The sequence below is a fragment of the Anolis sagrei genome, chromosome 11, assembly GCF_037176765.1.
Source record: "Anolis sagrei isolate rAnoSag1 chromosome 11, rAnoSag1.mat, whole genome shotgun sequence".
Lineage (NCBI taxonomy): Eukaryota > Metazoa > Chordata > Lepidosauria > Squamata > Dactyloidae > Anolis > Anolis sagrei.
Genome location: NC_090031.1, coordinates 8,011,075 through 8,033,922, shown reverse-complemented (window position 1 = coordinate 8,033,922; position 22,848 = coordinate 8,011,075). Strand labels below are relative to the sequence as shown.

Genomic DNA, 22,848 nt, shown 5'->3' with positions numbered 1-22,848 from the left:
TAAAGTCATTTGGTATCTTCAGCTCTTATGCGTCTTGGCATATTCTTTCAGAGAAGATTAATCCACAGCAACACAGCTGGAGGTGAGAAACCTTATTCCTCCGACCTCACACCATCGGACTTCCACCTCTTTCCAACAAGGAAGTTATTTTGGAAGGGCAAGCCTTTTTTAGATGACGAGACTCCAATTTCCAAAGTCGCAACGTGGCTTTTGGAGCAACCTGTCGACTTCTACAAGCGAGGTGTTTACAGTTGCTTCAAAAGATGGGAGAAGTGTGGGTCCTGAGGTGGCACCGATGGAGAGAAGGACTCAGAAGAGGGCCAAGTTTCATTGCTCTCAGTACACAGGAAGTGGGTCAGGGGAAATCTTCCATGAATGCCCCTCGTATATAGCGTGTGTGTAAAGATACTTATTGGCCCTGCGGAAAAAAAATACGGAGCAGCCACTGTAATTACAGCGAAAACAACCCCGACCCCAACCTTATCTAATACAATGGGAGATATTGCTCATAATTCCAACATATTATCATTAGAGAAAAAGTAAAAATACAAGTGCTTCAGCTTTACTGGAAAATGGTAAACAAGAAATTCACGACGCACCTGAAAAAGAGCTCTCTGGAAGAGAACCTGCGAGAATACTGATCTGAAATACTGTAGATTTCCCAACAACATCTCTTTAAGTCAACTGTTACATCAACTCAAGAGTGATTAAGGTAAGCTTGATTCACCTGGTATGCTTCTACAGTACGATATGAAGGTAGATTCTGAGGAATAGTACAAAACAGCTAAAACCACAATGCTACTTTTGGGTTGGCTAATATAACAACACTTTTTTTGTACAAAAGAGGGGATTCAGCACCACAGGTTGTCCAGTTTGTAATCTAGACAAGATATTTTTAAAAAGCCCCCAAACAATCCCCATCGTAAGTTAATACATTTATGGCATTTGGTTTATATATGCTATGGAGCAAACCTTATTCTGGAATAAGGTTTGTTCACTTTTGGACACAAGAATTGCGCACAGCAGGGAAGGAAAGCTTCATGAAAACATTCCCCCCCAAAAGAAAAATATATATATATTAACAGTTGAAAGTCTTATAGAGAGGCTTTCCCCCCCTCTTTTCCCATGTAAAGGTATTTCTACATTCACCCTCAACCAGAAGAGAAAAAAGTGAACATTTTATATACGTTTATATATAATAATAATAATAATATATATTATATAAAATTCAAAGCTATCAAAATAGTTACTCCAAAAAAAACAAATAAAACCCACCCAAGCCCCGAACTTAGTATGACACATGGATGGGATCTCTGGGAGGCATTCCTATGCATTTGTTTGGTTAAGGCTGCAATCCTAGCAGATGGACCAGGAGTTACCGTATATACTCAAAGATAAGCCAAGTTTTTCAGCCCCATTTTCAGGGCTGAAAAAACCTCCCTCAGCTTATAATGGGGTCAAGCTGGGAAGCGGAGCCTGGAGGTCATTGCTTGCAATATATGAAATATTTCCCTCTCCTCTTCCCCTCCCTTAGCAGTGTGTTTTCTTTTCCAAATCCTCCCTCGATCGCTGGAGAGGGAGAGAAGTCCTTGCAAGTCAGGGATAGCCATTCATCTTACAAAAGAATTTCCCCCTGTAATACTTGTTAATCTCTCCTACAGATATATAGGCATTCCCCCCTGCAAGCCTTTGCAATCCCTATGTACCTATATATCTGTATCTAACTATATACATTAATTTTATATATGAATTTCCCTCTCATATGTTTGCAAGTCTTTGCAAATCCTATATACATATAGATATCTAGAGATTTCCATGTATCTGTATATCTGTATCTATATGTATACATTATTTTTATATAGGCATTGAATGTTTGCCTGTTACTATGTTGGAAGCCAGCCTGAGTCCCCATGGGGAGATAGGGCATGATACAAATCAAGTATTATTATAGTAATAGTAGTATTATTGTGGATACGATATTGTTTTTGTTGACCGTACTTTTCCACATACAGAGATAGTTTACTGTTTTTCTTTGAAATACGGTAAATATTCAAAAACATTTCACCTACAAATGCCTCAATTAATATCATTTTATTGGTATCTGTTTTTATTTTGAAATTGACCAGTACCTGTTGCATTTTCCACCCTCGTCTTAAACTCGTCAATAAGTTTCTCCAGTTTTTTGTGATAAGATTAGGTGCCTTGGCTTATATTGGGTGGGCTTATACTCGAGTATATACGGTAAGTCCAACTGAATTCAGTGGGACTTCTTTCCAAGTAGACATGCAACAGGATTAGGTGCACAAAGCACAACACACTCTCTCGGTGCGTCGGCCTCTAATACTTGCCTTATTTATCTGTCATTGCCATAGCCCCACCCACTGCAAGTGCATCATTTCTATAATATGTATTTTCTCCCTTTATATATATATGTATGTATGTATATATAAAATCTTTAGGGAATAAAGCTACCCCTACTTCCTTCAAAACAAAACATTAGCTTTCTACTCAGAAACAACATCCACAAGACTTGCTCATAAAACAAAACAAAAAAGGGAAGGAAAATCCCAATGCTGTTGTCATCTGTTGACAAAACGATCAAAAGCAACAAGAAGGAAATGCGTTGATCGATGTGCTTTTGCTTGGGCTGTGCCGAGGGGACGCAGATGTTTTCAATCCGACGTGTGCATGTCCATGCTGTAATCCAAGGTTTCAGAGGCCGAGGCGTCGTCCTCTCTCGGTTCGCCGTAGGCCTCTGTTCTTTCCGGAGACTCCATTCGGCTCCTTATTTCCGCCACCCCGGGGTGGTTCTTGCGCAGGTGCTGGTTCAGGGTTCCCTGGAAAGGAAAGCATTTTCCACAAACCTCGCAGCGGAAAGGCTTGTCGTCGGTGTGTCCGCGGATATGGTACTCCAGCTGGTCCTTGCGCGTATACTTTTTCCCACAATACTTGCACACAAAGGGGGTTATCCCCATGTGTAGCCTCATATGCCGATCGAGACTCCCTTTCTGGTTGAAAGACTTCCCGCAGTATATACAGATGAGCCTTTCGCTGTAGGCGTACCAGTGACCTCTGACATTCCTTTCCCTCGGACTGTCATCGTAGCTTGGTTGGCTTCCTGCCGACTCGCCATCTCCTCCTTGCGCCAGGGCTGGGATGTCGCTATGCAAGTGGCTCGCAGAGACCCGCTTCTGGCGCCCTCGGCCTCGGAAAGAGCCCAGCATGGACCGCGAAGAGCTCGAGTTCCTCAGACTTCCAAAGGATTCCGATATTCCAGCAGAATGGGACGTCCCTTGAGAGTATGAGTAGGCATTCTGTAAGACGGAGCCGTAGGAGCCAACGTTGACGGCCACCACTTGCTCCCCGTCGACCATTTCCGTATGGTATCCATCATCGCCCAGTGAAGAGCTATCCGAACAACTCGGCCGGTCATTTTTTTCCATTTTGACTTTGACCTCGGCGGCCGGGCTCTCTCGGATGACCAAGTCAGCTTGGTCATTATCGCCTTCGATCTGAATCTCGTATTCGGAAACGCTCCCGCTACTTCCCCGGTCCGAATGCCCTTCTTCTTGGAGGCGGCTACGCAGGCCCTTCGTTGGAGTTGTTTCCATTTGGAGGTCGCACCCAGATGCAGACTGCCGCACCCGGGGACAATACGTAGGAGAGATTTCGACGGGATTGGCAAAGTAACTACTGTCTTTCACTCCGTTGTGATTTTCTGGAGGGTCCTCGCCCCCCACGGTGACGGAATCGACTTCGCCAACGCTGATCTTCGAATGAATGCTTTCCAGTATCTGCGTGCACTTATCGATGACACACTGCATCTGTAGAAAACTAGCGGCGGTTAAAAAACTGACAACATCCTTCAGCTGCAAGGACATCCTTCCAGTGTAACAAAAAGAGAGCAGCTGCTCAAAGACATTGGGGTTCTTGATGACTGATATTGACAGGCCACTCATGGTGCTCAATGCTGAATGGTCGCGGAAATAGGGAGAACTGGCAGCTAGAACGGCCTTGTGAGCTCTGAAGGGCTGACCCTGGATGTGCACAATGATATCACAAAGCTTTCCCTGCAGGCGAAGCTCATTCAGCTGGCTCAGTACGGTGCTGCTGTACTCAGGAACATCAAACTGGATGAAACTGCTGCTGTCCATGTCTTCTGATGTGAAGTGTAACCTGCAATAGGCACAAAAGAAGTATTTTTATAGAGTAGGGCTTAAATTGTGTGATGCTGCTTTAAAGAGAGCAAACAATTCATTGGTATGAATGACATTTTTATATATACCATGACTTGATGAAAACAAAAAAATGGCTACTAAGGGGTTGCGGGCCACCAATTCTCAGACTGCAAACTTCACACCTTTACATATCCTATAGTACTCGAATATAAGTTGCGTTTTCAGCCCCTTTTTAGGCTCTAAAAAAACCCCCTTTACACTCGAGTCAAGGTTATTTATTATTTTACTCTGTTATTCGTATTATTACATTTCCATTATTTTACTCTATTATTATTTTATCACATTTACTATTTGACTATTTATTATTATTATTATTATTATTATTACATTTATTATTTTACTTTATAATTATTGTAATTGTTACATTTATTATTTTACTGTATTTATCAAAGTTATTAGGAGCCTCCCGTGGTGCAGTGGGTTAAACCACTGAGCTGCTAAACTTGTTGAGTGAAAGGTCGCAGGTTCGAATCCAGGGAATGGCATGAGCTCCTGCTGTCAGCCCCAGCTTCTGCCAACCTAGCAGTTTGAAAACATTCAAACGTGAGTAGATAGATAGGTACCACTCTGACGGGAAGGTAGCAGCGCTCCATGCAGTCATGCTGGCCACATGACCTTGGAGGAGTCTACAGACAACACCGGCTCTTCGCCTTAGAAATGGAGATGAGCACCAACGCCCAGAGTTGGACACGACTGGACTTAATGTCAGGGGAAAACCTTTACCTTACTGTTCAATGTTATTATTACATTTCTATTATTTTACTCTATTATTATTATTTTATTAGGTTAAAGGTTTCCCCTTGACATTAAGTTTTTCGTATCCAACTCTGGGGGTTGGGGCTCATCCCCATTTCTAAGTTGAAGAGCCAGCGTTGTCCATAGATACCTCCAAGGTCATGTGGCTGGCATGACTGCATGGAGCGCTGTGACCTTCCCACAGAAGCAGTATCTTTTGATCTATTCATATTTGCATGTTTTTGAACTGCTAGGTTGGCAGAAGCTGGGCCTAGCACTGGGAGCACACCCCACTTCCCGGATTGAACTGCCGACCTTTCACTCAGGAAGTTCAGCAGCTCAGCGGTTTAATCTGACTCGATTAGGCAATACGAGGTCTAATGCATAACCTTTTCTTTCCCATCCAACATCTCAACCTGAGCAAGGCTAACCCTTCCAAAAGTTCCTCAACTTTCCTTCACTTTCTGCCTCCGAAAGGGAAAAGGAAGGGGAGGAAAAGGCAGGGCTTGGAGAGAACCCCCTTTCTCCTGGCCCACCCACCCCGCTCCAGCATGCCATGAAGTCCCCAAGTTAAAAACTTTGCCCATGTTTGCTCTAACCAGTAAACACCATTTCTATTCAGTACCAAACTGGTTTGCCTATAGCAAACTGTTTTAAGGATAGTTAAAGTCGGCTAAGAGTGCTTCAGATGACCAATTTGTCTTCCTATCAGGCCTGTTATGACTCTTTTGCAAACGTTGTTGGAATTATGAGACTAACAACACCAGGAGTGCAGAACTGAGCATGCAAGGGCATGGAACTCAATCTGAGCGAAGCCCTTAAGCAGCACTGTTGGGCTCAAATACCGCTGATGTAAACCAATACGCCCCGCAACATCAACAGGGGCTTACAGAAGGTTTTGCAACACGCAACGGTTCCTTCCTTTCATGGCTCTAAGTCAGGATTTCTCAAGTGTCGCTCTAGCAAATCATTGCAGCAAAAGGAAGAACGCAAACCCTGCCTGTTACTTTAAAGCAAGAGGCATGACAACAACAACAACAACATGAATGGGAGCTCTTTTTGTAAACTGTTGCCTTAAAAAGGGTTAGATCGTAACAAGACGAAAACATCTGAAGTATACAATATACAAATCTATATAAATAAAAATGTAATGTTCGTTTGTGGGATTAACACAACTCAAAAACCACTGGACGAATTGATCCCAAATTTGGACACAAGACACCTAACAACCCAATGTATGTCCTTCACTCATAAAACACTGAAAAACACAACAGAAGGGACTAAAAAAAGCCCCCAAAAGCTAAATGACAATACAGAAAAAAGGAGTAAAGAGGGAGGGAAGGGGAGAAAAGAAAGAAAGAAAAGAAAAGAAAAGAAAGAGTGAGGGAAAGAAATAAGGAAAGAGAGAAGGAAGGAAGGAAGAAAAGAGGTAGAGAAGAAAGAAAGGAGAGAAAGAGGGAGAGAAAGAAAAAGGGGGAAGGAAAGAAAGTTAGAGAAGGAAGGAGAAAAGGAAAGAAAAAAGGGTAAAGGAAGGAAAGAGGGAGCGAAGAATGGGGGAAGATGTAGAGAAAGAGGGAGGGAAGGAAAGAGAGAAGAAAAGAGAGACAGTAGAAGAGAAAGAAAAAGGAGGAAGGAAGGAAAGAGATAGAGAAGGAAGAAAGAAGAGAAGGAAAGACGGGAAGGAAAGAAGGAAGGAAAGAGGGAGTGAAGGAAGGAGGGAAAGAAGGAGAGAAAGAAGGAGAGAAAGAGGGAAGGTTGGCCACAGCAACGCATGGCGGGTACAGCTAGTAGATACAATAAAACAGTAACAAGCACTAGGCCTCTTTGACTCCTGCTTCATCAGTTTGCAAACCATAAAATAAAGTAAAGGCTTTAAAAAACCCTATATTGTATAAAAATACAGTTCAATAAGTACACTAAAAGGTAAGAAGATTGCAGATTATTTGAGAAACACAGCCATATTGTCAAATAGATTAACTGGCTCTCTGCATTCTTTCCTTCAGCAGTTCAATGTCAGGAATTGTATGGGTTGGAATATAAAGCTGACTTTGCTGCTAACAAACAGAAAACCGATGTGTTGTCAAAGGCTTTCATGTCAAGAATCACTGGGTTGCTGAGAGTTTTCTGGGTTGTATGTCCATGTTCCAGAAGCATTCTCTCCTGACGTTTCCCCCACATCTATGGCAGGCATCCTTAGAAGTTGTGAGGTCTGTTGGAAACGAGGCAAGTGAGGTTTATATATCTGTGGAATGATGTTCAGGGTGGGAGAAAGAACTCTTGTCTGCTTGAAGCATGTGTGAATGTTGCAACTGGCCAGCTTGATTAACATTGAATGGCCTTGCAGTTTCAAAGCCTGTCTGGGGAATCCTTTGTTGGGAGGTGTTAGCTGGCTCTGATTGACACTTGTATGGAATTCCCCTGTTTCTGAGTGTTGTTCTTTATTTACTATCCTTGTTCTTTATTTACTATTTAGTTTTTTTTAAAAATACTGGTAGCCAGATTTTGTTCATTTTCATGGTCTCCTCCTTTCTGTTGAAATTGTCCACATGCTTGTGGATTTCAGTGGTTCTCTGTGTAGTCTGACATGGTGGTTGTGAGAGTGGTCCACTATTTCTATGTTCTCCAATAATATGCTGTGTCCAGGCTGGTTTATCAGGTGCTCTGCTATGGCTTACTTCTCTGGTTGAAGTAGTCTGCAGTGCCTTTCATGTTCCTTGATTCGTGTCTGGGCAATGCTGCTGCGTTTGGTGGTCCCTATGGAGACTTGTCCACATCTGCATGGGATACGGGAGACTCCTGCAGAGGTGAGAGGATCCCTCTTGTCCTTTACTGAATGTACCATTTGTTGGATTTTTTTAGTGGGTCTGTAAATAGTTTGTATGTTGTGTTTCCTCATCAGCTTCCCTATGCAGTCAGTGTTTCCTTTGATGTATGGCAAGAACACTTTTCCTCTGGGTGGATCTTTCTCTTTATTCTCATTGCTTACTCTTGGTCTTGCAGCTCTTCTGATATCCGACAGAAAACAATCAGGGCCCGCTAACACCTCTGAATAGAGGATGCCTGGCTCGAGAGCAGTACGTGTGAAAAAGATCTTGGAGTCCTCATGGACAACAAGTTAAACATGAGCCAACAATGTGATGTGGCGGCAAAAAAAGCCAATGGGATTTTGTCCTGCATCAATAGGAGCATAGTGTCTAGATCTAGGGAAGTCGTGCTACTCCTCTATTCCGCTTTGGTTAGACCACACCTGGAATATTGTGTCCAATTCTGGGCAGCACAATTCAAGAGAGATAATGACAAGCTGGAATGTGTTCAGGGGAGGGCGACTAAAATGATCAAGGGTCTGGAGAACAAGCCCTATGAAGAGCGGCTTAAGGATCCGGGCATGTTTAGCCTGAAGAAGAGAAGGCTGAGAGGAGATATGATAGCCATGCATAAATACGTGAGAGGAAGCCACAGGGAGGAGGGAGCAAGCTTGTTTTCTGCTTCCCTGGAGACTAGGACACGGAACAATGGTTTCAAACTACAAGAGAGAAGATTCCGTCTGAACATGAGGAAGAACTTCCTGACTGTGAGAGCCGTTTAGCAGTGGAACTCTCTGTCCCGGAGTGTGGTGGAGGCTCCTTCTTTGGAAGCTTTTAAACAGAGGCTGGATGGCCATCTGTCAGGGGTGATTTGAATGCAATATTCCTGCTTCTTGTCAGAATGGGGTTGGACTGGATGGCCCATGAGGTCTCTTCCAACTCTTTGATTCTATGATTCCCCCAGGTAGAAAATAGCCAGAGTTTGAAGCTGCAAGGGCATTCAATGCTAATCAAGGTGGCCAATTGCAACATTTACACATTCCTCTTTCTCTCACTCTAAATATTATTCCACAGGCATATAAACCCCACTCGCCTAGTTTCCAACAGACCTCACAACCTCTGAGGATGCCTGCCATAGATGTGGGCGAAATGTCAGGAGAGAATGCTTCTGGAACACAACCAGACAGCCCAGAAAACTCACACCAACCCATTAAATTGTTTGTTTCCAAGCTGATCTCTTAAGCAAAGTGTGAAGAAGCATAATCCCCCTTCCCTCATTACAACTGCTTTCTGTTTGCAATGTTTGTTTGTTTGTTCCAAAAATGAGAGAAGAAACAAATGTTTATTAACAATCCTTCTGAAGCACCATTTTCTATATTCTCAAGCTAATCACGCACACATACATACACATATGTACACAGCAAGAGATGCCGGGAATAAGAGAGATCCAGAAGGCAAGTCAAATAGATTTATACTACAAATGCATATTGCGCACCCTCTTGCATATTAAGTATTGTCCCCAAAGCTGTGTGGTGTCAGAGCCATCTGGTTGCCTAGGAATTAAAGGCATGTGTACAGGATCCCCAAAGGTATACCACGGTTCTACAGCAGATGCATTAAAATCCAGTTATTTGCATTAGCTGCTACAGCAAAAATGCTGAATTATTCTATTGAAATGGCTCCAAATCTCAACGTACGACCCTCAAAAATGCAAACTGTGCAGTCAGACTAAATTATGCAAATCTATATTCATTTTAAATATGTAAGCATTTTTTTCAGATTTCCATCCCTTTTTGTGACAAGCAGAAGCAATAGATATGTGTCAAGGTCACAATAGCAGGAGGGAAAAACTGAAATGAGAATTTGGCTCATTGATACTTTTGTTGGATGCTGCGGATACATTTTAATGGAAAGCTCGCATTGATTTCAATTACAATTTGTCAGCAGAAGCTCCTCCGAATTGTGTCCAAGTGTCTGAAGTACATGCAATTTGTCCTACATTTGATATGTTTCATTTAGTCTCACGGCAGACTTTTGAACAAGTCTTTGCTAGCAAGAGAGAACAACTGAAACAAATGCTAATGATTTTGTGATAGATTCCAGAACCAAAGGTAAAACTCTGCGATGCTTTGGATTGCAATACCTGTTGTAGCTCAGCTAGGGGCTGATGGGTTCACCGCTGATTTAGAAAGGATTGTGGGATTTCCTGGGATTATTATTTGTCGTGTCAGGGAAACCAGTCAATTATATTACATTTCTAACAGAAAAACGCAAACAGACAGACAAAATACAAAATTTGTGGGTTTGGTAGTTGATTAAATGTCCTTTGACCAGTATCTGGCCACTTGGAGTGCTTCTGGTGTTGCCGCAAGAAGGTCCTCCATTGTGCATGTGGCAGGGCTCAGGTTGCATTGCAGCAGGTGGTCAGTGGTTTGCTCTTCTCCACACTCGCATGTCAAGGATTCCACTTTGTAGCCCCATTTCTGAAGGTTGGCTCTGCATCTCGTGGTGCCAGCAGCGCCTTCCAAGTCGCTTAGTCCTCTGTGTGCCCGGGGGGAATCTCTCATTTGGTATCAGCCATTGGTTGAGGTTCTGGGTTTGAGCCTGCTACTTTTGGACTCTCGCTTGCTGAGGTGTCCCAGTGAGTGTCTCTGTAGATCTTAGAAAACTATTTCTAGATTTAAGTTGTTGACGTGCTGGCTGATACCCAAACAGGGGATGAGCTGAAGATGTCTCTGCCTTGGTCCTTTCACTATTGGCTGCTACTTCCCGGCGGATGTCAGGTGGTGCAATACCGGCTAAGCAGTGTAATTTTTCCAGTGGTGTAGGGCACAGACACCCCTTGATAATGCAGCATGTCTCATTAAGAGCCACATCCACTGTTTTAGCGTGGTGAGATGTGTTCCACACTGGGCAGGCGTACTCAGCAGCAGAGTAGCACAGTGCAAGGGCAGATGTCTTCACTGTGTCTGGTTGTGATCCTCAGGTTGTGCCAGTCAGCTTTCGTATGATATTTCCTGGGATATAAAGTGATGAAGATTCAGGCCAGGTACAAAGTGATTAAGATTCGCACCAGGGAAAGGAAACTGGCTCTGACTGTATAGAGTTCCAAGATCAGTTAGAGGAGCCAGAAAAAACATCATGAGATAAGGAGTTGAGCAAAGGCCTAAATGAAATGGAAAACTCCCAAGGGAGAGCAGACAACAGACTTTGTAGGTCATGGAGATTATGTGAGAAAGTGAAAATTTGTGGGAAACAACATGATTTCATGAGTGCTCATTAGCAGCCAGTTGTTTACATTAAAGTTAGTTCAGGTAACATTGCTTTTCGAGTAAGAAGCTAGACCTGAGTTTGCTAGTCATCTTGGTTTAGAATTCAAACATTCTGGAAGTTTTCCATGTTCTTGTTTTCTGCTTCCTGCTCAAATTTTATTAAGTATGCTTATGGGCATATTATGTTACTGTGATATATACACTTGTAACAGAGTTTCATCTATGTTGATGATCGTGCCATCACCACTGAAGCAGGGAGCTATGAAATGGCTGAACAGAAGTTCTCTGAAGTTTTAGGTGCTCTTACTGCCTCTCACAGGAATAAACAGTAAATTCAGATTTCATCTTTTCATCTTAAGGACAGACAAGCATCTTGAGCTCTGAGGGTTACCTGGGAAGGAATACCACTAGAGCATTGCAGCACACCCAAATACCTGAGAGTCACTCTGGACCGTGCTCGGATGTATAAGAAGCACTGCTTGAATATCAAGCAAAAAGTGGGTGCTAGAAACAGTATCATATGAAAGCTGACTAGCACAACCTAGGGATCACAACCAGACACAGTGAAGACATCTGCCCTTACACTTTGCTACTCTGCTGCTGAATATGCCAGTGTGGAACACATAGGTGTCTCTAGGCCTGGGGTGTAACAATATCCATCAGTGGGAGCCCCCCATGTCGCAATGGGTTAAACCAGGGGTCCTCAAACTTTTCAAACAGAGGGCCAGCTCACAGTCCCTCAAACTGGTGGAGGTCCGGATTATAATTTGAAAAAAACATGAATGACTTCCTATGCACATTGCACATATCTTATTTGTAGTGCAAAAAAAACTTTAAAACAATATACTAATTAAAATGAAGAACAATTTTAACAAATATAAACTTATTAGTATTCCAATGGGAAGTGTGGCTTGTGAGATAGGGTTGTTGTTGTTATTGTTGTTGTGTGCTTTCAAGTCATTTCAGACTTAGATTGACCCTGAGCGAGGGCTGGGTAAATGACCTTGGAGGGCCGTATCCAGCCCCGGGCCTTAGTTTGAGGACTCCTGGGTTAAACCCTTGTGCCAGCAGGACTGAAGACCGACAGGTTGGAGGTTTGAATCTGGGGAGAGCGCGGATGAGCTCCCTCCATCAGCTTCAGCTCCCCATGCGGAGACACGAGAGAAGCCTCATACAAGGATGGTAAAGCATCAAAACATCCGGGCGTCCCCTGGGCAACATCCTTGCAGATGGCCCATTCTCTCACACCAGAAGCGACTTGCAGTTTCTCAAGTCGCTCCTGACACGACAAAAAAAAGTCTTAAATAGGATAGCCAACCATGAGAAATAACTAGATTTAACAGTGTAACATATTAATTAATTAATTAATTAATTAATTATTCGAACTTATATGCCGCCACTCCCCTGAGGCTCGGAGCGGCTTATAAGAATGGCTAAAATCTAACACAATTTAAAGACAATTTAAAACAATTTAAAAACAGCAATATCAAAAATCAAAGGTCTGTTGAAACAGGTATATCTTACATGCCCTGCGGAAAGCTGGTAAGTCCCGCAAGGCACGAACTTCAGGTGGCAGAGTATTCCAGAGTGATGGTGCCACTGTTGTAAAGGCTCTGCGTCTGGTTGCTGTTAGACGCAAGGTCTTGACACTGGGAATTTCCAATAGATCTTAGTCCTCAGAACGGAGGGATCTCTGGGGTTGGTAGGGGGTGAGGTGGTCCCTCAGGTACATCGGCCCCAGACCATTCAAGGCCTTAAAGGTGAGTACCATCACTTTGAAAGGGGTTATACATTCTATATTTCCTTAAAACCAGGCAACAGTAATTCCGGACAAGAGGAGACAACACTAAAAGACGAACTATGTAACTATGGCAATATAGAAATGGATAACATTTTGCATACAAAGTTATATGCTTTATTTGAAATGTTCAGCATGTATGAAATCGTTGGCAACTTTCTCTAAAAGGGCTACTCGTTTACTTCACTTCGGTGCTGTACTTATTATAGCAACATCTTCACCACCTGTATTTTAAAAGGGAGTTAGTTGGAAGCAGACCAGTTTGGCTTGCACACTTTGCACTGTGCTCTGAATTCACTAAAAAAAATCAAGAGCAGTCACCTATTTTTTAAAAGGCTCTATGAAACAAATTGACAGTTGTCTTATTCTTCAATAAGAACAAAAGAAATAATTTCCTTGCTCAGCTGTAAAATATTAAACTCTCAGGTTTTCTGTAATATTACAAAGCTGCAACCTGGTGCTAAAACTGTGCACGAGTCAGCTTTATGTCCAAATTGAGTCGAGTAGAAATGTCTCTAGAGGGCTAAGGCAGTTATGAGCCCCTAAATCTCTGGTGCAGATAATTAGAAGAGAAAATAATTAGTTTGTTTTACATTCCAGTTTCTTTGAAAAGAGAGAGAAGGGGGAACTCTGCCTCGACAGTACTATCTATTGAAAGAGAGAGAAATAATCATTTTTTCACATTTGGAGTGTGTGTGTGTGTGTATATATATTCATTCATTCAATGCCTAAAATGATGGGAAGGGGAGGTTGGGAAGCCTCCCCCCCCCCTCCCCAATCATGGACCAATAGAAAATTGATCTTTTGGCACCCCAGAGCAAAAACAGCTATCTGCCTTCCCAGTTTCAGGACGAAATGGGTCAAGGTTTGCCCTGAAAGCAGAATCCATATATATGCCTGCATGCCACACACAAAAAAACTTTCTTTCCAAGACAAGGAGGCAAGTTCTTATTCTTACTCTAGAGGAGTGGCTTTAGGCAGGTGTGCACGCTTTGTGGGCCTGCACACCACACACACACACACACACACACACACACACACACACACACAAACTCTCTTTCCAAGGCAAGGAGGCAAGTTCTCATTCTAACTCTAGAGGAGGTGCTCGGCTGCAGGCATGTATACTTTCTGGGCCTGCACGCCACACACACACAGTTTCCAAGGCAAGTTCTCACTCTTACTTTAGAGGAGGCACTCAGCTGCAGGCAGGCATGTATTTTTTCTGGGCCTGCATGCCACACACACACTGTTTCCAAGGCAAGTTCTCATTCTTACTCTAGAGGAGGTGCTCAGCTGCAGGCAGGCATGTATTCATGCTTTCTGGGCCTGCACTCCACACACATACTGTTTCCAAGGAAAGTTCTCATTCTTACTCTAGAGGAGGCACTCAGCTGCAGGCAGGCATGTATGTATGCTTTCTGGGCCTGCACACCACATGTGCACTGTTTCCAAGGCAAGTTCTCATTCTAACTCTAGAGGAGGCGCTTAGCTGCTGACAGGCATGCAGGCTTTCTGGGCCTGCACGCCACACACGCACAGTTTCCAAGGCAAGTTCTCATTCTTACTCTAAAGGAGACACTCAGCTGCAGGCAGGCATGTATTTTTTCTGGGCCTGTACACCACACATGCACTATTTCCAAGGCAAGTTCTCATTCTTACTCTAGAGGAGGTGCTCACCTGCAGGCAGACAGGCATGCTTTCTGGGCTTGCATGCCACACACACACTGTTTCCAAGGCAAGTTCTCACTCTTACTCTAGAGGAGATGCTCAGCTGCAGGCATGTATGCCTTCCTACATGCCACACACACACACACTCTCTTTCAAAGGCAAGGAGGCAACAGGGAAGTTCTCATTCTTCTCTAGAGGTGGCATTTGGCTGCAGGCAGGGACACACGTTTTGTGGGCCTGCATGCCACACACATGCACTCTCTTTCCATGGCAAGGAGGCAAATTCTCATTCTTACTCTAGAGGAGGCACTTGGCTACAAGAAGGTGCACATGCTTTTTGGGCCTACACGCCACACACACGCACTCTCTTTGTAAGGCAAGGAGGCAACAGGCAAGTTCTCAATCTTCTCTAGAAGAGGTGCTCAGTTGTAGGTTGGGGCATGCACTTTCTAGGCCTGCATGCCACACGCACACACACTCTTACCAAGGGAAAGAGTCATGGAGCACCATGTGCTCACGAAAAGCAGGCAAGGAGCTGGGATTGGCCCCTGCTTGCTTTCTCGTTGAGCTGATTTTCGTACTGGGGAGGCTTCCCGTTATGTGCTCCCAAAGGTAATGACAATAACAAAAGAACAGATAGAACAAAGGAAAGCAGTTCTGCACACAACTCCTTTTTTAAATAGATAGATAGATCTATACAAGGAAATACTGCAATATGGTAACTCGGGTTGGTTTCCTCTTCCATGCAATTTCCACCATCAGAAGAGAATGCTCTCTTGAGCTGTGGAAAGTTTTCTCTTTTGACTTAAGACTTTTTTCTGCAAATTTGGGGGTGGGAAATCTTAGGGCTACTTCAAAGATCTCCTCTGCTAAATCAAGCTTTATTCCTAAAGCAATACAGTAACGACTTTGCATTTGCATTACAGCGTACATATGCAAAGTTTACTCCAGATTTCTCAGTATGAGTTCACTTGTTATGGTTTATCACATAGCAGGAGCTAACTATTTGAATATGCTAACCAATCACTGTTGGTTGTGTCGGTGGTGTGGTGAATAAGAGATGTTTGGGAGTAAAGTGTTATTTAAGGTATTTTTCTCCATGGTTTCGGAATGGAAGGCTGGGGGTCCAAAGTAGTGACTTCTGGCCTTGCTGTGACAATATGGGCAAATAAGTACACACGGTAGATAAAGCAGCCTTGAACATATGTACCCTGGCTTTATTTAACTATGCTGCCATTTTACAGATGAGTAAACACAATTTCTAAAGAACTGTCTAATGCTGAGAAGGCAGACTTCAGCTTTACGAGAACTTCTTTTACACTCATCCTTTCAAATCCATGAAATAAAGCCAGATGTAAAATGGTTGGGCAAAGGGAAGAGAACATAATATCAGACTCAAGTGTACATCTGACCACTTTCTTAGTCCAAGAATGAGTTCACAGTCATGTCAGGTAAAAACCATCCCTAGATCTCTCCTGCTGAATTTAAAAGTCAGGTTGGAGAAGTCTTTTCACTGGGTTACGGTGAGTTTTCCGGACTGTATGGCCATGTTCCTGACGTTTTGCCCATATCTATGGCAGGCATCTTCAGGGGTTGTGAGGTCTGTTGGAAACTAGACAAGTGGGGTTTATATATATGTAGATTGTAGAATAATGTCCAGGGTGGGAGAAAGGACTCTTGTCTGCTGGAGGCAAGTGTGGATGTTGCAATTGGCCACCTTGATTAACACTGAATGGCCCTTGCAGCTTCAAAGTCTGGCTGTTTCCTGCCTGGAGGCATCCTTTGTTGGAATTCACACTTGCGTCCAACAGACAAAAGAGTTCTTTCTCCCACCCTGGACATTCCACAGATATATAAACCCAATTTTCCTATGTACTGTCGTAGGCTTTCATGGCAGGAATCATTGGTTTGATGTTGGTTTTTTCTGGCTATATGGCCATGTTCTAGAGGCATTATCTCCTGAGGTTTCACCTGCATCTATGGCAAGCATCCTCAGAGGTAATTTTTAATACCAGTATTTAAAAACTCTAAAATTACAACAGCAAAACAACAGAGGAAAAACTATCAGGGACATCTAATCACCTCTCAACAAAAGATTGCCCCAGGCACTGCCAGGCCATCAAATGCTACTCAAGGTGGTCAGTTGAAACATTCACACCTAGCTCCAGCAGACAAGAGTCCTTTGGCCCACCCTGGTCATTCCACAGATATATAAACCCATTTTCCTAATTCCAACAGACCAAGTGCCTCCTCTAGAGTTAGAATGAAAGCTTGCCATAGATGCAAGTGAAACGTCAGGAGAGAATGCCTCTAGAACATGGCCATACAGCCCAAAAAATCCTACAACAACCCACCAATTTTCCTAGTTTTCAACAGACCTCATAACCTCTGAGGACGTCCGCCATAGATTTATTTATTTATTTTACCATATTTATATACCGTCCCTCTCAGCCTGCAAGCAACTCGGGATGGTTTACAGTTGGTACCAAGACTATAAAATACAATTTCAATATAATGAAATAATCGAATAATAAAACCATTACAGAATCAATAAAATCAATAAAAACATGCATCATTAGGGTCTCCTCATTAAAAACATTGCCCAGTCACATTGTCCACCATTCCATTTTCCTATGTCTGTTATCCTGTATTTGCAAATGCCTGCTCAAAGAGCCAAGTTTTAACTCTCTTCCAAAATGTTAAAAGGGAGGGGGCCGATCTGATGTCCTTAGGGACGGTGTTTCATAGCCGAGGGGCCACCACTGAGAAGGCCCTGTCTTTCGTCCCCACCAACTGTGCTTGTGACAAAGGTGGGACTGAGAGCAGGGCCTCCGCAGATGATCTTAAAGTCCTGAGAGGTTCATAAGGAGATATGTTAAGACGTTCGGACAGTTAAGTTGGGCCAGATGTGGACGAAACGCCAGGAGAGAATGCTTCTGGAACATGGCCAGACAGCCCAGAAAACTCACAGCAATCCAGTGATTCTGGCCACGAAAGCCTTCGACAACACAACCATTTGTGTTGAAGGCAGAATTACCTCCAAACTACTAAGCTCAAGGTCGTTTCAGTTAATCGAACTATGGTAATTCTTTCTCCCTCTTAATATGCTAGAAATTCATAATGTAAGCAGGGCAATTAATGACATTTTGTGGGGCCTATTTATACAAAAGCTTGCTGTAAATCCCAAAGAGATATGTTTACATGTGCCTGCAGGTTGTCTTTCAACTTATGGCAACAACATGCATTCCTTAGGATTTCCTTAGGCAAGGAATACAGCCTGCCCTCCATATCCATGTTTCATGCATCTAGGACGTGAAAATATATTTTAAAATGCCAAAGACAAACTTTGATTTTAGCCATTAAGGTATTTTATCAAGACACAAAACCAGATTGTTCACTTCATGACAGTGGATGTGTGTCAGTTCTTGTCTCTGGCAAAAAATATATCAAATAACATAACTGCTTGCACAGTTCTACCTTCTCCTTGGAGTGATGTGATTTGGGAGATCAGACACTGAAAAGGTTTGCACTGTAAATGCTGGGTTACTATTAAAACGTGGAATGTAGTCTTAGGGGCACTTTAGGAAAATAACCAACAGACGTCCACTCAAAGACAGGCTATTTATAACAGAGGTTTTGTTTTTCGACCCAAACATCCATCCCACTTGAGAGACTAAAATTATACTAAGTACACAAAATGAAATTATAGGCTAAATGTTTTAGCAGGGGAGTGAACAAGGCGCATGTATGGAATTAGCACAAGAGGCATCTCAGAAGGTACACACGAGGTCAGGAGCAGTGGGAGCAAAATTAATTGCGCTGTTTCCAGCTGCCTCTCAGCCTCATTTGCTCATTCATTTGGCAGACCCTGCCCAGGGATTTACATTAGCCACGTACCTATCACATCCTTCGTGCCCCATCCCTACATTTAACGGGGAGAAGGCTTGTAGGCTGCAAATATGCACTTTATCCCTTGTAGCTTTGGAACCCAAAAGAAACGCAACACGATTCTGTTAGCAGAGTTATTTACCCTAAAACAAGGTTTCTCAACCAGGGGGTCAGGACCCCTTGGGGGTTCACGAGGGGGTTTCAGAGAGGTCGCCCACTATAATTTTGCTACTGTTATGATTCATAATGTAATATGCAGGGTGTATTTTCATTGGCCTGCACTTAAACACAACTGAGGAGAAAGAAGCAAGCTTGTTTCCTGCTTCTCAGGAGATACAATGGTGCTCTGGATTCAAATTGCAGGAAAAGAGATCCCACGTAAACATCAGGACAGAGTTTCTCAATCTGGGGGGTCGCAACCCTGAGAAGATCACAAGGGGGATGTTAGGGGGGTCGCCAAAGACCATCACAAAACAGTATTTTCTGTTGGTCATGGAGGTTCTGAGTGGGAAGTTTGGCCCAATTCTAGCATTGGTGGGATTCAGAATGCTCTTTGACTGTAGGTGAACTATAAATCCCAGCAACTACAACACTCAAATATCAAGGTCTATTTTCCCCAAATTCCACCAGTGTTCACTTGGACATATTGAGTGTCCATGCCATGTTTGGTCCAGATCCATAACGATTCATAACAGTAGCAAAATTACAGTTATGTAGTAGCAACGAAAATAATATGGTTGAGGGTCACCACAACATGAAGAACTGTGTTAAGGGGTCGTGGCATTAGGAGAATTGAGAACCACTGCATTAGGAGATATTTGAGTCCACAGTGCTCTCTCGATATAGCTGAACTACAACTCCAAAACTCAAGGTCAAGCCCACCAAACCCTTCCAGTGTTTTCTGTTGGTCATGGGAGAACTATGTGCCAAGTTTGGTTCAATTCCATCATTGGTGGAGTTCAGAACGCTCTTTGATTGAACGATAAATCCCAGCAACTACAACTCCCAAATGACAAAATCAATCCCCCTCCCAACCCCATTAGTATTCAAATGTGGGCATATCAGGTATTTGTGCCAAATTTGGTCCAGTGAATGAAAATACACCCTGCATATCAGATATTTAGATGATTCGTAACAGTAGCAAAATTACAGTTATGTAGTAGCAACGAAAATAATGTTATGTTTGGGGGTCACCACAACATGAGGAACTGTGTTAAGGGGTCGTGGCATTAGGAGGATTGAGAACCACGGCATTAAGAGATATTTTCCAATAGCAAGAGCTTTTTGGCAGTGAAATCTGCTGCTTATGATTCTAGCGATGTCTCCTTCTCTGGAAATTTTAAAGCAGAGGCTGGATGGCCATCTGCCAGGAGGGCTTATATTATGTGTTGGACTGGATGGCCCTTGGAGTTTGATTATATGGTTCTTCCAGTGTCTTCGATTATATTGCATGTCAGGGGGTTGGGGTCTCTTCCAACTCTGGGATTCAATTATTTTAACAGGCTGGCACTTGGATTGTAAAGGAGGGTCCAGAAATCTAATCTCTAGATGACTGTAGGTTGGTCACACACTGCCAACATGATCTACTCTGTTGTCAGGATAAGGGAGAGTATGGCCAGCCAATACACTGCCTTATTTATTTATTTTATTCATTCCTTTTCAGTATTTCTATCCCGTTCCTTCTCAACCCCCGAAGGGGGACTCAGGACGGCTTACATTTGGCGGCAATTCGATGCCACTACATATAACAGAGCAATACAATAACAATTAAAACAATAAATAAATCATTCATTAAAACAGTAAAAAACAGTATTAATAGCCATATTAATTCCAGTCAATTCCATATCCAATTCCATGCTCAAAGTGCTATCTATGTCTGTTGTCCAAAAGCCTGTTCCCAGAACCACGACTTCTATTTCTTCCTAAATGACAGGAGGGACGGAGCCAATCTTACTTTGGTGGGAAGCGAGTTCCACAGGCGGAGGGCCAGAGCTGAGAAGGCTCTGTCTCTCGTCCCCGCCAGATGTATTTGTGATGCTGGTGGGAGTGAGAGCAGGGTCTCCCTGGATGATCTTAAACTGCAAGGCGGGACGTAGAGGGAGATGCGTTTGGACAAGTAAGCTGGGCCAAAATCATATAGGGCTTTATAGGTCAAAACCAGCACTTTGAAATGAGCTCAGAAGTGGACCGGCAGCTACTGGAGCTGGCACAACAAGGGGGTGGGGTGGTATGCTCCCTGTATGCCTTGAACTTTTTGTAGACAGAAGGGGTACAATCACATATGGAAGAGGTGGATGGTATTATGAAACTATCGGTACTTTTATGAAATTCCCCTCTCTTTAGATCAGCGTTTCACAACCTGGGGATCGGGACCCCGGGGGGTGGGTTGTGAGGGGGTTTCAGAGGAGTCACCAAAGACCACCAGAAAACATATATTTCTGATGGTCTTCGGAACCCCTTTGGCAGAGAAGGCTGAAGAGCTCTCCGCCTGTCCTTCTCTTCCTTCTTAGAAACTGACGACAAATCCTCCCATCGAACTCTGTGATTGGCCGACCTCTCAGCCAGAGGGAGACTATTTCTGAGACTCCAAGTTGTTAGACCTTGGCCTGCACTTAAACACAATCAGTGCTAACAAAATTACTATCTGTCAGCTGCAAAATGTCACCATACTCGGATCTGCACACATTATTTGCCTATACATCACACAGTCTTATACATTTGGGAAGTGTCCGATGTGTGATCCACTACAACAGCCAGCAGAGTGATATTGTTTGCTGTGGACTCATCTTTTTGTGTTTCAAATAATAATAATAATAATAATAATAATAAGCCTGTAGAATTGTATTGGCTTTTGTTGCTGCTACATCCCACTATGAGTTCATGTTCACCTTAAGACTGAGTGGAACTCTCTATCCCGGAGTGTGCTGGAGGCGCCTTCTTTGGAAGCTTTTAAACAGAGGCTGCATGGCCATCTGTCGGGGGTGCTTTGAATGCAATTTTCTTGCTTTTTGGCAGGGGGTTGGACTGGATGGCCCATGAGGTCTCTTCCAACTCTATGATTCTAGGGCTCTTCCACACAACGATATAAAATCCACAATGAATTGGGTTATATGGCAATGTGGACTCAGATAACCCTGTTCAAAGAAGATATTGTGGGTTATCTGATATTCTATGTTTATATATACGGCTGTGTTGAAGGACCCTAAGGTCCTATCTACTCGTTCATATAACATCCAAATTATCTGCTTTGAATTGGATTATATGGCAATGTGGACTCATATAATCTAGTTCAAAGCAGATATTGTGAATGATCTGCCTGGATAGTCTGGACTCGGATAACCCAGATAACATTGCGGGTTATCGGATAATCTGTGTTTATATAAACGGCTGTGTGAAAGGACCCTAAGGTTCAATCTACACTTTCACATAACATCCAGATTATCTGCTTTGAACTGGATTATATGGAAGTGTGGACTCTTATAATCCTGTTCAAAGTAGATATTGTGAATGCCTGGATAGTCTGGGCTATATGACTGTGTGGAAGTGCCCTGAAGCCTCTTCCACACAGCTGGGCAAAATCAACATACAATGAACCGGATTTTATGGCAGTGTGGACTCAGATAACCCAGTTCAAAGCAGATGTTATTATGGATGATCTGCCTGGGTTGTAAGGCTGTGTGGAAGAGCCCAGACATTCAGGGACTTGGAAAAGGCCTTCCAGTCCATGTTTATTATTATTACTACTACTATTATTATTATTATTGGCATCATGATTTCCATTCTTTTCTTCCCCTAATAGTTGCTGAGAGGCGACCCAAACCAGCCTCCAGGGAGTATAACTCTCGAAGGGACAGAAGCCTCCTCAGGAAGCGGGCCCTTCCCCATCTCCTCCTCCTCCTCGCCTCCCTCCGTGCCCTTGACTCACCTGAGGGGCCTCGGGGTCTCCTCACAGGGCGGGCCCGCCGGAGGGGAGGGAGGGAGGGAGCTCGGCCCTGGCCCCACTGCCGCCTTCCCCCCGGCCGCCGCCGCCGCCGCCCGGAAGCCACTCCGCGCCCACTTCCGCTACCGGGTCGCCATCGGCGGGGAGCGGCCCCTGACGGGCTGGGGAACAGAGGGCGGGGCGGAGAGGCCGAGGCCACGCCCACCCGTCAGAGAGCCACTCCCCCTCTCGGCCGAGGAAGGCACAGACCCGCTCAGGCCGAGGCCACGCCCCGCCTCCCCGCAGGCCACGCCCCCTTCTTAGTCAAGGAGGAAACAGCACCGCACAAGACCTAGGCCACGCCCACCTCCCGATGGCCACGCCTCCTTCTCGACGGAGGAACAGGACCGAGGCCACGCCCCGCCTCCAGCTAACTACGCCCCCTTATCGGATGTTGATGGATAATCAGCCTTGCAAAGGCTGAGGCCACGCCCACCTCCCTCAGGCCACGCCTCCTTCTCGACTG

General features: G+C 43.9%; 1 protein-coding gene across 1 annotated transcript; it reads right to left on the bottom strand.

The window, feature by feature from the left end:
• Positions 1–540: 540 nt before the first annotated feature.
• Positions 541–22,458, bottom strand: ZBTB34 (zinc finger and BTB domain containing 34). Its single transcript, XM_060757397.2, has 2 exons — positions 22,329–22,458; positions 541–4,176 (listed from the first exon to the last, which is right to left on the bottom strand). The coding sequence occupies exon 2, from the start codon at positions 4,152–4,154 to the stop codon at positions 2,673–2,675; it is 1,482 nt and encodes a 493-aa protein (XP_060613380.2). The 5' UTR covers positions 4,155–4,176; positions 22,329–22,458; the 3' UTR covers positions 541–2,672.
• Positions 22,459–22,848: the final 390 nt, after the last annotated feature.